Source organism: Musa acuminata, chromosome BXJ1-10 (genome assembly GCF_036884655.1).
Source record: "Musa acuminata AAA Group cultivar baxijiao chromosome BXJ1-10, Cavendish_Baxijiao_AAA, whole genome shotgun sequence".
Classification (NCBI taxonomy): domain Eukaryota; kingdom Viridiplantae; phylum Streptophyta; class Magnoliopsida; order Zingiberales; family Musaceae; genus Musa; species Musa acuminata.
In genome coordinates this window covers 27,063,906-27,077,491 of record NC_088336.1, presented here as the reverse complement: position 1 = coordinate 27,077,491, position 13,586 = coordinate 27,063,906, and the positions used below count along the sequence as shown (strand labels likewise).

General features: G+C 47.3%; 2 protein-coding genes across 2 annotated transcripts; both read left to right on the top strand.

Annotated features, from left to right (window-relative positions):
- Positions 1–4,212: 4,212 nt before the first annotated feature.
- LOC135595021 (probable cinnamyl alcohol dehydrogenase 9) lies at positions 4,213–6,128 on the top strand. The gene is made up of 5 exons (XM_065085526.1): positions 4,213–4,320; positions 4,665–4,778; positions 4,863–5,376; positions 5,466–5,619; positions 5,706–6,128. Exons 2-5 carry the CDS (start codon positions 4,669–4,671, stop codon positions 5,915–5,917), a joined length of 990 nt encoding a protein of 329 aa, XP_064941598.1. The 5' UTR covers positions 4,213–4,320; positions 4,665–4,668; the 3' UTR covers positions 5,918–6,128.
- A 2,204-nt stretch (positions 6,129–8,332) lies between these two features.
- Positions 8,333–13,458, top strand: LOC135595857 (microtubule-associated protein 70-1-like). Its single transcript, XM_065087283.1, has 11 exons — positions 8,333–8,861; positions 8,960–9,045; positions 9,913–9,978; positions 10,079–10,249; positions 10,850–11,020; positions 11,126–11,281; positions 11,411–11,557; positions 11,687–11,758; positions 11,859–12,380; positions 12,466–12,653; positions 12,956–13,458. Exons 1-11 carry the CDS (start codon positions 8,612–8,614, stop codon positions 12,990–12,992), a joined length of 1,866 nt encoding a protein of 621 aa, XP_064943355.1. The 5' UTR covers positions 8,333–8,611; the 3' UTR covers positions 12,993–13,458.
- The last annotated feature ends 128 nt before the right edge of the window (positions 13,459–13,586 follow it).

Here is a 13,586-nt window from a genome sequence, read left to right as displayed (position 1 = left end):
GGGCTCCGTCCCTCGGGGTCTCCCGAAGGCCGAGCACGGTGGTTCGGGTCGGGAGGTCGGGTCGGCAGGTCGGGTCGGCGGTTTGGGTCAGGAGGCAGCTCCGCCACAGCGCCGGGAAGAGGCGACACCGTCTCGCACCTGCACACAGGTCGGGCCGGGAGCTCGGCCCGACCCCTCCAACAATCAAGTAAGCGACGTGAAGAGGGTTTTGGAGGAAGAGATGCCTCCATACAAAGGTTGTGTGTGAGTTCGTCCTCCCTTGTTCGTTTAGAACTCTTGGGTATCTATAGATGAGTTTGATATTACCTGATGTGGCTATTTGCAGGAGGCAGGCTGATAGCGTCTGACATGGGGTTGGCGTGGCGTGAAGAACTAAGCCTGAGTTAGGTGTTAATGTCGACTTCCTCGGGCAGTGTGTTGTTCAGGCATGGCTGACATCATGGCATGTTACATCACCATTTTTACCCAAATCATATTCCCCCCCCCCCCCCCCCCCCCGAAAGGAGTTATGCGTCGGCTGTTGTATAAGAGGAGTCCAATGCATGGCTTCTGTCTTCAAACGGGCTGGCCGCGCGGACGCGGTCTCGAGGAACATGGAGCCGAGGAGCTGAGGAGCCGAGGAGCACGATGCGGGCGGGCTGGCCGCCAGGTGTGTCTCGGGAGGGCGCAGGGCCGAAGGTCCGAGGAGCACGACGCAGGCGGGCTGGTCGCGCAGGTGTGTCTCGGGAGGCATGGACTGAGGAGCGCGACGCAGACGGGCAGGCCGCGCAGGTGTGTCTCGGGAGCATGGGGCCAAGGAGCACGACGCAGGCGGGCTGGCCATGCAGGTGTGTCTCGGGAACATGGGGCCAAGGATCAGGACGCAGGCGGGCAGGCCGCGCAGGTGTGGTCTCGGGCATTACGCGGTCGAGGATCACGACGCAGGCGGACAGACCGCGCAGGCGTGGTTGCGTTGGTCATGCGGCTGAGTAGCACGACGTAGGCGGACAGACCGCGCAGGCGTGGTCGCGATGGTCATGCGACCGAGTAGCATGATGCAGGCGGACAGACCGCGCAGGTGTGGGCTCGGGCATCATGCGGTCGAGGAGGTGGCCTCGGGCATTATGCGGTCGAGGAGCGCGATGCAGGCGAGCTGGCCGCGCGGGGGTGTCTCGGGAGCATGGGGCCAAGGAGCACGACGCAGGCGGCTGGCCGCGCAGGTGTGGTCTTTAGCATTATGCGACCGAGGATCACGACGCAAGCGGGCAGATCGCGCAGGCGTGGTCGCGTTGGACATGCGGCCGAGTAGCACGACGCAGGCGGACAGACTGCGTAGGTGTGGGCTCGAGCATCATGCGGCCGAGGAGGTGGCCTCGGGCATTATATGGCCGAGGGGCGCGATGCAGGCGAGTTGGCCGTGCGGGCGTGTCTCGGGAGCATGGGGCCAAGGAGCACGACGCAGGCGGCTGGCCGCGCAGGTGTGTCTCGGGAGCATGGGGCCAAGGAGCACGACGCAGGCGGGCTGGCCGCGCAGGTGTGGTCTCGGGCATTATGCAGCCGAGGATCACGACGCAGGCGGGCAAACCGCGCAGGCGTGGTCGCGTTGGACATGCGGCCGAGTAGCACGACGTAGGCGGACAGACCGCGCAGGTGTGGTCGCGATGGTCATGCGACCGAGTAGCACGACATAGGCGGGCAGGTCGCGTGAGGTGGACTCGAGTAGTGCATGGCCGAGAAGCTCGGCGCAGGCAAGCTGCGGCCGAGGGACATGGCTCAGGCAGGTAGGCCGCGCTGAGGTGGACTCGGGCGTCTCTAACCGAGCCGTGCGAATGCAAAAAAGAGGGAGGTTAGATCGAAGCTAACCGTGAGCCAAGAGGCGGTCAGGTAAACATGGAGCCTTCGCTTGGAAGAGACTGAGGAAGGGGCTAGATTCCTTGCATGGGGATTACATCGGATAGCAACCGCGGGTGCTTGGCCGCTGCTGCAGGGCCCGTCGCCCAGAGTCACTCCTCTTCCTTGCGGTTACCCAAGCTTCCGCCGCGATGTACCGGTTGGCTCGCTGGAGCATATCTGGTACTGTGGTGGGGGGTCACTCTACGAGGGACCAGCAAAATCTGGAAGGTCGCAAGCCTACCATGAACGCCTGCACTAACAGAGAGGGGTGAGTATCCAGTGAGCTCCGGATTTACGTGGCAAAGCGATCCACGAAATGTGAGAGGGGCTCGTCCTCTCTTTGTTTGAGTCCGAGGAGATGTGCCGCGGAGGGCTTTGGCCGGGCATGGGCTACGAAGTGGAGCTCGAAGTCCTTGGCGAGCTGGTCGAAGGAACTGATCGTTCCGGTCTTCAGGCCGTCGTACCATGTGCGGGCTGGACCCCTCAGGGTCGTGGGAAACGCCCTGCACATTAAAGCGTCAGACGTTCCATACAGCGCCAGTTGGGCACGGAAAGCGATGACATGGTCCGCTGGGTCAGTGGCGCCGTCGTATGCGTCCAGAGAAGGGAGTTGGAAGTTCGGGGGAACCGCATGATCTCGTATCTCTGGTGCGAACGGAGATCCTCGGTATGTGTCCACCCCGAGCTCTCCCTTCGAGTTGCGCAACTCATTCCCTAGTTCATCGAGCCGCTGCCAAAGAAAGCGTAGCTGGGCTCGCAGGGAGTCCGTCGAATCCGGGGATAGTACCTCGGGCTCCGGGCGGCCGCTCGTGTTTGTCCTTACTGGGTCCCCGAGTGGGGTCGATCTGACCCGAGGAGTAGCGGAAGGCTCCAGAGGCGTCATGTGGGCCCGAGAGGGCGGCTCTTGTTGTCGTAGCGGCTGAGTCATATGCGGGGGTGCCGGTTGAGGGACGAGCGGGATGATAGACCGCACCACGCTCGCCAGTGCTCGGACTTGACGAGCGAGGTCGTGAAAGGCCTCGAATGACACCGGCAAGGGGACGCTCGGAGTGCCCTCAGGCGGAAGCAGATCCGGGTTGTCGAATGAACGCCAGTAGCGTTCAGAGGTCGCGGGGAGGTCGTTAGCCCACGGCCCGTCACGCAAGGGACGCACGGCCTGCGCCCCTGATAAGAACGATCCCTCGATAGGGAGTTCGTCGGGATCAGTCTGAGGATCCCTCGACATTCGGGCCCTTCCTTCTAGTGCCAAAATGATGCGGGGGCATCTGTTTAAGCCGTGGCCTCGGGGCCGTCGCGGCTCGGTTCGGTGGTCCGGATGTCAGGGATCTCGGGCTCCGTCCCTCGGGGTCTCCCGAAGGCCGAGTACGGTGGTTCGGGTCGAGAGGTCGGGAAGAGGCGACACCGTCTCGTACCTGCACACAGGTCGGGCCGGGAGCTCGGCCCGACCCCTCCGACGATCAAGTTAGCGACGTGGAGAGGGTTTTGGAGGAAGAGATGCCTCCATACAAAGATTGTGTGTGAGTTCGTCCTCTCTTGTTCGTTTATAACTCTGGGGTATTTATAGATGAGTTTGATGTTACTTGATGTGGCTGCTTGCAGGAGGCAGGCTGATAGCGTCTGACATGGGGTTGGCATGGCGTGAAGAACTAAGCCTGAGTTAGGTGTTAATACCGACTTCCTCGGGCAGTGTGTTGTCCAGGTATGACTGACGTCATGGCATGTTACATCACCATTTTTACCCTTATCACCACACATATTAATAATTATTTATTCTTATTCGTTATTAGAAACCCACTATAAAATGTCTCATATATGCTCCACAAACTCTAGCAGAACCATGACCCTTACGATCCTAGCTAGACCAAAACCCCAAATAAAATTTTATTTTTCTATAATCTTATTTCCTCTCATTCCATCTCTTATACCGGCAATAAATAAAACACAATCCAAAATAATTATTTATTTAAAATAAAAAACATCATGATAAATTATAAGGTTAAAAATATTAAAAGTATTAGTTAGGTTAGCTGACAAAGACTTTGATAATTTATATCATAAGATTTTAAGCTCAAATAACAAAGATTTTTTTTAAATAAATTCTCTCAAATTTTTTTTCTAATTATTACATTTGTAATCAATCAATTTCGTGCCTAACTTTAGAATCAACTTTCATGTACATTCGTTAGCAGCATCACCCATGTTTGGGAAATAATTCGGTGGATTTATGGAGACCATCAAATGTGCATGCATGTAATTGGCTACCAAATATAGCGTTCTATAGGCTCATCGCGCGCGTGTATATATATATATATATATATTAGGCGCACTGAATCAGTCATTTCGACAGAGACAGAGAGGGCGGAGAGAGATCGAAGAAGAAGAGACGGGACATGCATGGGCAGCCAGGGATTCGACCGGAGTCCTCTCCCCCTTCGCCTTCCCCTTAAGGTACTCTGCTGCGTCCTCGCTTTTCTGATCTCTTGTTGAAGCAGTTGATCCAACATCCATCTTGAAACTTTTCGATCGCCGCGTCTAATGAAGTGTGATATGTCATCATAAATTTCTAATCCATATCATTTTATGCAACTTATTAAAGGACATGAGAGAGTAGACTTTCATCCCTGTTTGGCTCTTTGCAGATCATCAATAGAAGGAAATATTCATTTCATTGAGTTATATTATGATTTCTTTATCATTATTTCCTGTATCTCCGTCTTCCTTTTGGCAATTCAGCTAAAGTAATTTGCTTCCTTTTCTGGTTCGTTTGACCTATGGCACTCGCTACTTTCCAGAGCCATGAAAGGCGACGACATCACCTTGAAGGTACTCTACTGTGGAATTTGCCTTACCGATCTTTGCACGATCAAGAATTACTGGAGAAACGCAAAGTACCCGGTCGTCCCAGGGTGAGCAAGCATCTCATCATCATCTAAAGAACATTGACAGTGGTTGCTGAAATGGATTCTGTCCATGGTTTTTGAATCTACCAGGCACGAGATTGTAGGCGTTGTAACCCAAGTCGGGCGGGTCGTTCACAAGTTCAAGATCGGCGACAAGGTCGGCGTCGGGTACATGGCCGGTGCTTGTCGCTCTTGTGACAACTGCAGAGTGGATGATGAGAACTACTGCCCCAAACTGGTTCCCGTCTTCAACAGCTTCTACCCTGATGGCACTAAAACCTACGGGGGATTCGCCGACATGGTGGTCGTCAACGAGCATTTCGCCGTCAGGGTCCCGGAGACGTTGCCCCTGGACAAGGTCGGCCCTTTGTTGTGTGCAGGCACCACCGTGTACACCCCGATGAAGCAGCATGGACTGGACCAACCGGGGAAGCATCTGGGCGTTGTGGGCCTCGGAGGGCTCGGCCACTTGGCTGTGAAGTTTGGCAAGGCTTTCGGGTTGAGAGTGACCGTGATCAGCTCAACTCCTGACAAGGAGAAGGATGCGGTGGAGCTGCTTGGAGCCGACTCGTTTATAGTCATCAGTAATGCCGAGCAGATGAAGGTATCATCAGTTCAACAACACAGAGATATATATATATATATATATACTTTTTCTCTTCGTGTTACATGAAATAGTCGCTGCTCTTTTAGGCTGCTGCGGGCACTATGGATCATATCGTCAGCACAAGTGCCGGTGCTCTTTCGTTCAGTCCTTTGGTCGCTTTGCTGAAGACGCACGGGAAGATAATTATGGTTGGGACATCGACCAAGCCAATGGAGATACCATCATTCGATTTGGTTTCAGGTTAGCATGCTTGCGTTGGTTTTCTCCTTCCCAGTCGTTCATCGCGTGCCGTCGATCGACCACATGTTTTGGCTTGTGCGTTGCAGGAGGCAAGAGCATCGTGGGAAGCATGATCGGCGGGATGAAGGTCGCTCAGGAGATGATAGAGTTCGCCAGCGAGCACAGGGTTACGCCGGAGGTTGAGGTGGTCAGAATGGAAGATGTGAATCTTGCGATGGAGCGGCTGGAGAAGGGCGATGTGAGATACCGGTTTGTGGTTGATGTGGCAAACGCCTTCCATGATTCTCGAGGAGTTTGAGCTACGGAAGAACATTTCAGCCTGTGTTCTCTAGTTTTACTTTGACTTGTCAGCTTAAAGATCAGATTAGCTCAAGGCAATTACTCTGCTTAGCTATGATCACAGCTCCAACCTTGGAGTTCCAATCTTTGTATCTCAAGATCCCAAGGGACAATGGCATACAACAATGACGCTAGCAGTAAGAACAACCAGGATAAATCGTTTACTTTCATTGTCATCTTAAATCCAAGGCATCTATCTAAAGACAATCGAACAATGCCTTACTTCCTTGGGTCTGAAATCTCTCATGAAAACGAGTAACTTTAGACCAAAGTACAAGAATCCACTTCCAAACATAAAAAGGCAAAAGCTTGTTAGAAACTCGTCTTCTCTCTCACTTATCCGAACAGTTCTATAATCTCCTTAATGTTCATGGACATATACTATTCTTCGCATGCATGTCCTTTATTACTCCTATGATTAAAGAAATAGACTCAAGTCCCGACAGGGGTTTTCTGTGGTTAAAGAAGCATGGTCTTCCTTGGTGTTCTCGACAACTTAATTATAGAAAGAGGTTCCATAGATTACAGCAACAAGCATCATGAGACCGGGAGATATAGACATGGAAAGCTTTGGATACCTCCTTTGTCTTGGATTCTGATAAGCCGACAGTCCCCCCACAACCTCCATGCTTTGTGAAGTTATGCCCACAGAGAATCCAACTTGAGTATTCATGACGACTTCACCAACTGTTGAAGCCACGATGATCTATATAGGTGGCTGCATCACCATCCTGACAGCAATGGCTTTGGCCACAGGTTAAGATTTTTGTTCTCCTGTTTGACATTTCAAAAGGAACAGAGGAAATCATTTATATGCAGGAGTGCAGCTGTAATATGCAGCCCCTTCTTTGGCTTCAAGGGGAGGAAAAGCTCAAAGCCATGTTAGCTTTCCTCTAAATGCTTGTTGACGACCAGGAAGATACTTCAAGGGAGAGCAAAGTACACACAAGTCTATCCCCTCCTTTCTGTAGCTCATTATTGGAACCTGCCAATCGGTAGTCCTTTCTAAAGTTCATCAATGCGACACATGAGCAGCCCATATCCTTACTTAGAAGAACAACAAGATACATGCTTGAACAAGGAACTTATGGTGTAGGTGTCGAATCATTGTTCCATGATATATGTTCTTGCAGTGTTTCGATTTAGTGCAACCAAAAGGTCCACCACTCCTCCATACATGAAGTGACGGTGTTCAAGCTTGAAAGAAGAACCATCAAAAGAAGGCCATTGCATATGCCATTGTTGGCATCGGAATGCACAGCCTCGTCTCATTATTGCTGGTTCAAATGAGGCCTTAGACTACCACAGAATCCACAAGGAGAGTTCTAGCAAATGCCCAACCGGCCACCAACCCTCTACCATGACAACAACCACACTCCAAATCGGCCAAAAAGAGCAGCAGTTGAAATAATAATAAGAAGAAGAAGAAGAAGAAGAGGAGGAGGCGTCATCTTTTGGCATCGTTCAATCTGCGATCTTGCCCTACTTTTCCTCTCAGTGGGGCCATTGCTCATACGCTCCTCACAGCTCGAACAGTAGAAGGACATCGTTGTCAGTCCATTAGGGCGGACAGTGATGGTTCCAATCAACCTGCAGCAAAGTAGAGATCAACTCACGATCCATCGCCTCGACGACAAGATGATGACTTAATCCTGCAATCTATTACTTCCCTCTTGCAAGTCCACCAAAGGCGACAGCTCCCCCCCCGCTCCCCTTCACGGCGTACCCGTACGTAGAAATCCAGAGCGGCTACACGCGCATCGAGAACTCGCATAGGATCCGGTTCGGTGTCTCGGTCCGGCTCAGATTGCCGGTCCGGCTTCTGGAAATTATGCAGGCCTGACGTAATCGTAGCTATACCCGAAATAAAGAATAAATACTTAGATTTCGAATTCAATTAGGCTGGCTATGCCTTGTCTGGTAACAGAGGATTGGTGAGTTCCTGTGGCCCCCTTGAGGCCCCAATCGGATCACCGTATGTGGGTGGGACGGATAAGGAGTACAAAAAATATTGGCATAGATTTTATCCTGGTACGTGTCACTGACGCTTTAGTCAGAATTTTGTTCGCTGTCTTGCACCGGACAGCTCACCAGCATCATAAAGAAGAGGGAGTCCAAATCGTTTGACCGATCCAGGGAGAGTATTCCGACACCAATTACACTACGTGGCATCGCGAGGGAGCAGAGGCTCCGTCTCCCTCGGTGCGGTAACGACACCGCATGCCCTAGAGACGAGATCTGCTTGAGGACTCATTATCCGCCGTTGGATTTACTTTTGATTCAGCCCTGATCTTACATCGGATAGTGAAACAAACATATTCGGGGGTTTGCTTAGTACGAATAAATAATAGAGGAGGAGCGATATAACATAGCGGGCGTCCCTTTGCCCCCCTCCTCACTGTAGTCTACTTATTAGCACTCCCCCACAGCACATTACTTGCGACGAGGGCGATTGGAGGAAGGAACGCAGTTAGGGTTGCTCTCGTGGGCGACGGACTCGATCGAAGCCATAGGAAGGAGATCTCAATTTCGATCGAGGAGGAGGACCCTAGTACTTGGAATCGGAGTCGAGTTCGCATTTCGAAAATATCCTCCTCTTTGTTTAAATTGGGCTCTTTACTTGCCTTCGATGTGAGAGAGCGTCAGATCCAGGATGTCAGATCTGCGCGACTTCGGCGGGGAAGGGTTCTTAGGCGAGGCCGCCGGGGGGAATGCGACGCCGCACCCGGCACCGGAGGCTCTGACGGCGTCTGCGTCGTTCAAGATTGAGGGGAAGTCGGCGCCGGCCCTGAGGCGAAGGGCCTCGATGAAGCCCAACTTGGAGGTGGACGAGTTTATTAATCTGCTCCACGGATCGGATCCGGTGAAGGTCGAGCTGAATAGGCTCGAGAATGAAGTCAGAGGTGGGATTGCGGTTTGCTGCGTTCCTTTCTTTTAGTTTATTCTGTTGGTTTGTGTAGCATCTCATTGAAATTTGTTTGGATATTTTGGTGGATTGCAGACAAAGATCGAGAATTATCTGAGTCACAGGCGGAGATCAAAGCTCTGAGGTTGTCTGAGCGCGCGAGAGAGAAGGCAGTCGAAGAGGTGAATGTGCCGATTTTACTTCCTGTTAAATCATTCGTTTGTTGTTTTTATTCTCTCCTTAATGGCTGTTAATTCCCTGATCCCTTTTATCATGTCGACATTGTTTTCTTGATGCGTTTTTCTTTTTTCTCAATTTCTTTGCCTCATAACAGTTCTATTTTACATAATGGCGTTTTTTTATTTGTGGTCTGAGTGTGGTTTTGGTCTTAACGCCTTATTTTTCTATTTTTGTTATTTTTTCTAGAGAGAAGCAAATTATTATGACTTTTTCTTTCAGGTCCCGTTATGAGCACGTGATGATTTTTTTGTTTTCATTTCTGTTCTTTTTTAGGACAAAATTTCTTGCTATTTCCGATTCTTGCCCTTATAAAAATCAACATGGTGAATTTTCTTAGTCCATTTTATAGCTTTACAATTTCTGCATTTTGTAGTTCATATTTGTTTCTACGATTTCTAGATGGAAAACATTCTAAAGATTGAACCTTTTCTGGCTTTAAGCAAAGAAAGCTCTACGATAAGGTTGTTTCAGATTCTATCTAAGTGTGGTATATGCTCGTTTGGGTTTTTGTGAAAGGAAATGCAATTTGATCTTGTAACTTAAAATTTGCATTTAAAGAACGCCATCTCCATGGAAACATGTTATATTGGTCAACATCAAATATTATTATCTTATACATGGCTTCAAGTAATCTTGCAGTGCATATCAATGTCTGAACATTGTTATAATATATCTAGTGTTCCTTTTACTTGTATTTTTCTTTACCATTTGTTCCTTCACTTTTGGCATTCCAATGTGTGGAGAGAAAATACTGAATGAGGTAATGATATTAATGGGCTGTTTTCTGACTCTTTTGTCACCAATGTCAGCTAACGGAAGAATTGAATAAGATGGATGAGAAGCTCAAGCTCACTGAATCACTTCTTGAGAACAGGGTACTACATATAACTCACTAATTTACTTTTAGCTGTTGTTTGTCATGTATGATTGACGATTCCACTATGAACAGTGGTTGATGAAAAGTTAACCATGCAGAATCTTGAAATTAAGAGGATAAATGATGAAAAGAAAGCAGCCTTGGCTGCACAGTTTGCAGCAGAGGCGACACTTAGAAGAGTCCATGCAGATCAAAAAGATGATGACATGCCCCCAATTGAAGCCATTCTTGCACCTCTTGAGGCAGAGTTGAAGCTATCTCGGCAGGAGGTTTTCTTTTGAAACATTGCTCCTGCAAAATTTTATAATTCTACAATTGTGCTTTGATAGAATGTTCCACCCAAAGATTACAAAATTTTGCCTTGGTCAACACAGCAATGACCTTCCCTGTATCTCAAGTTTATGAACAACTTAATTGGTTTGCAATTACTAAAGTGTTTTCTTTTTTTGTTGTTTGTTTGTTCCTTCTTTTAAACAAACTGTCTACCAAGAACTCTTTTTGCATCTTGGGTGTTGCTGGTATTCGTGATGTTGTCTGGTCTAGTTATTCATTGTTCAGTTCCCATTTCCTAATCTTCTTAATGATCCAAATTTGTGAAAGATTACATATTGTACTTGTATGGGCTTCCATTGTTTTGTGAGCTTGGTTTGTTGTCTTGCTGATCATTAGTTATTTCCAAAGTTGTTGCCATATATGTATGTCAATTATATTGTGCTTGTAGGAGATTAAGGGCTAATTTTTCTATTGGCTTACAACAGCTCTAAGTTGTTTGAATGTATCACACTAGACTTCCCTATTTGTCAACAGAAAATTAGGGGCTCAAAGTGGTAGAAAGTAGAAACTGTTGAAGATCTCTCTCTTATTTGCAGATTGCAAAGCTACAGGATGACAACAGGGCATTAGATCGTCTTACCAAATCAAAAGAAGCAGCACTGCTGGAAGCAGAACGGACCGTACAGATTGCTTTAGCAAAGGCCTCTATGGTGGACGATTTACAAAATAAGAACCAGGAATTAATGAAACAGATCGAAATATGTCAGGTATCCAGGAACAAAATGCTTATTTATTTTTAAAATGGGGACAGAATCTGTAGGCTGTGATGCTATTAGAAATTTTATACTTAGTCCTCTTCTTGCGTTATTCAGGAAGAGAACAAGATCCTGGATAAAATGCATCGACAAAAGGTTGCTGAGGTTGAAAAGCTTAGCCAGACTGTACGAGAACTGGAAGAGGCTGTTCTTGCAGGTGGTGCAGCTGCAAATGCCGTAAGGGATTACCAGCGAAAAGTTCAGGAGATGAGTGTAATATATTGGGCTTTATTTTTAATCTATTAGCACAGAACTCTGTTTTTTTTGTGTTGGAACTGCTTTAAATCATTAGAGAACAAATGTATATTGTTTTCCTTGTTAAATTGTCATTTATACATTTAGGAAGAGATGAAAACGCTTGATCGTGAACTTGCTCGGGCAAAGGTTACAGCTAATAGGGTTGCAGTGGTTGTGGCAAATGAATGGAAAGATGCTAGTGACAAAGTAATGCCTGTTAAACAGTGGCTTGAGGAACGGAGATTCATGCAGGTTAGCATTGATGTTTAATGATTTTCTGAAGCACACCTCTTCTTTTGTAGCATATCAATTGATACACGCTATTCCCAATATTTTTTTCTTGTTATGGTAAATCCTGTCATCACATACATTGTTTTGCAGGGTGAGATGCAGCAACTTCGGGACAAGCTTGCTATAACAGAACGTACTGCAAGATCAGAAGCTCAGTTGAAAGTAGAATGTCTTACCATAAATGTTTAATATTTGTTATATTTTATGTTGTCATAGAGCATGATACCTATTTACTAGTGGCAAATCGTTTTGGACATTTCAGGAGAAGTTTCAGGTACGGCTCAAGGTTTTGGAAGAGGGATTGAGAATGTCAGCAGGTGGCAGTAACCGCACCATTGTAGAGGGGAAGAGTGTAAGCAATGGTCCTTCACGCCGCCAGTCCCTTGGTGGAGCTGAGAATGTTCCTAAGAGTGTTAATGGCTTCCTTTCTAAGCGACCATCATTTCAGATGAGATCTTCTCTTTCCAGTAGCATGGTACTGAAACATGCCAAAGGGGCATCAAAGTCATTTGATGGTGGCACTAGGTCATTGGACCGAAGCAAAGCCCTCCTGAATGGAGCTAGTTTGTCACTGAACAGATCTTCTGATGCAACTGCAGAGAATATCTCACATAACAGTTGGAAGGAAATTCCAGAAGAGAAAACCAATGAGTTATCTAATGTTGACTCAGATGATTGTGTCTCTGGACTTCTGTATGATATGTTGCAGAAGGAGGTAATTACTCTGAGGAAAGCATGCCATGAGAAGGACCAGAGCTTAAAAGACAAGGATGATGCGATTGAGGTAAGTTCCCCTTTGGCATCTGTGTAACAGTTTGGTGGCCATTTCCAAACTCATGTACACTTTCTACTGTGAAACTTGTGAATAGATGCTGGCCAAGAAAGTTGATACATTGACTAAAGCTATGGAAGTGGAAGCAAAAAAGATGAGAAGGGAAGTAGCTGCAATGGAGAAAGAAGTGGCTGCTATGAGAGTGGAGAAAGAACAAGATAACAAGTCTAAGCGACTTGGTGGTTCGAAAGCTCCATCTAGTAGTTCACAGTTGCTTCCTGGAAGGTATGACAAGTTGATTTGTATCTTTAGTATATGACACTCGAGATCAATTGGCTAAGTTTCTTCTTACCAGACGTTAATTCCTCTTGATGATTCTGTTCTTGATTTTATATGCTGAATAAATGGGAATCATTTTTTCTAAAAATATGAGATTTAAGTTTTATGAACTCAATTTATTTAACATAACTAACCTTTGTAAAATTTTATTATTGAGAATTGAATGCCATCGTTGTTTGAACTGAAAACATTGTGGTTTAATGTTTATAAGTTGTAAATTCGTTTACATGATTCTGTTCCAAATTCAGGACTGTTCCTCGAGGTGGGTTGATGCGCAATCCATAACGAAGAAATACGAAGAAATACAATGTACGAAAACATCAAGAAGAGATTCTGCATCAGGCTACTTCCCTCTTGCGCCCCCCCCTCTCCCCTCCTCTTCCTTTTTTGTATTTCCAGGGTTGATCTTTTAAACTGGAATTAACACCAGAAGGACAACCTTGCAACACTTTGTTAGGGAGCTCATCTGGCGAATGAGGTCCGTCTGCAGCTGACTTGAGGGTAGTTGGCTACTGGAAGTGATGCTTTGGATTGCTAACTCCACGACCTGTATTTTGGTAGGCCAGTGTCTTATTTGTTTGTATAGCCTGGTGTGTCCTTGCTATTCAGCACCTTGCGAGTCGCCTCAGTAGTGTGTTCTTTTTAATATCTTGTTTTTATTTCTTCTTTTCCAAGGATGTGAATAGAATGTAATTCCAGATTTGTGTGCTACACTCTCTAATTGGTTGTTCTTAGATTTGTTTTATGCTTCCTTCATGTGTTTACAGCTAGTGTTTCTCAAGTTGGAGTATGTTCAAGGATTGATTTTCTATTGTCTAATTGGAAGCTTTGGCCAACCTATGATGCTCAAGCATAGTTCAGATAGTGTCATTGAACTCA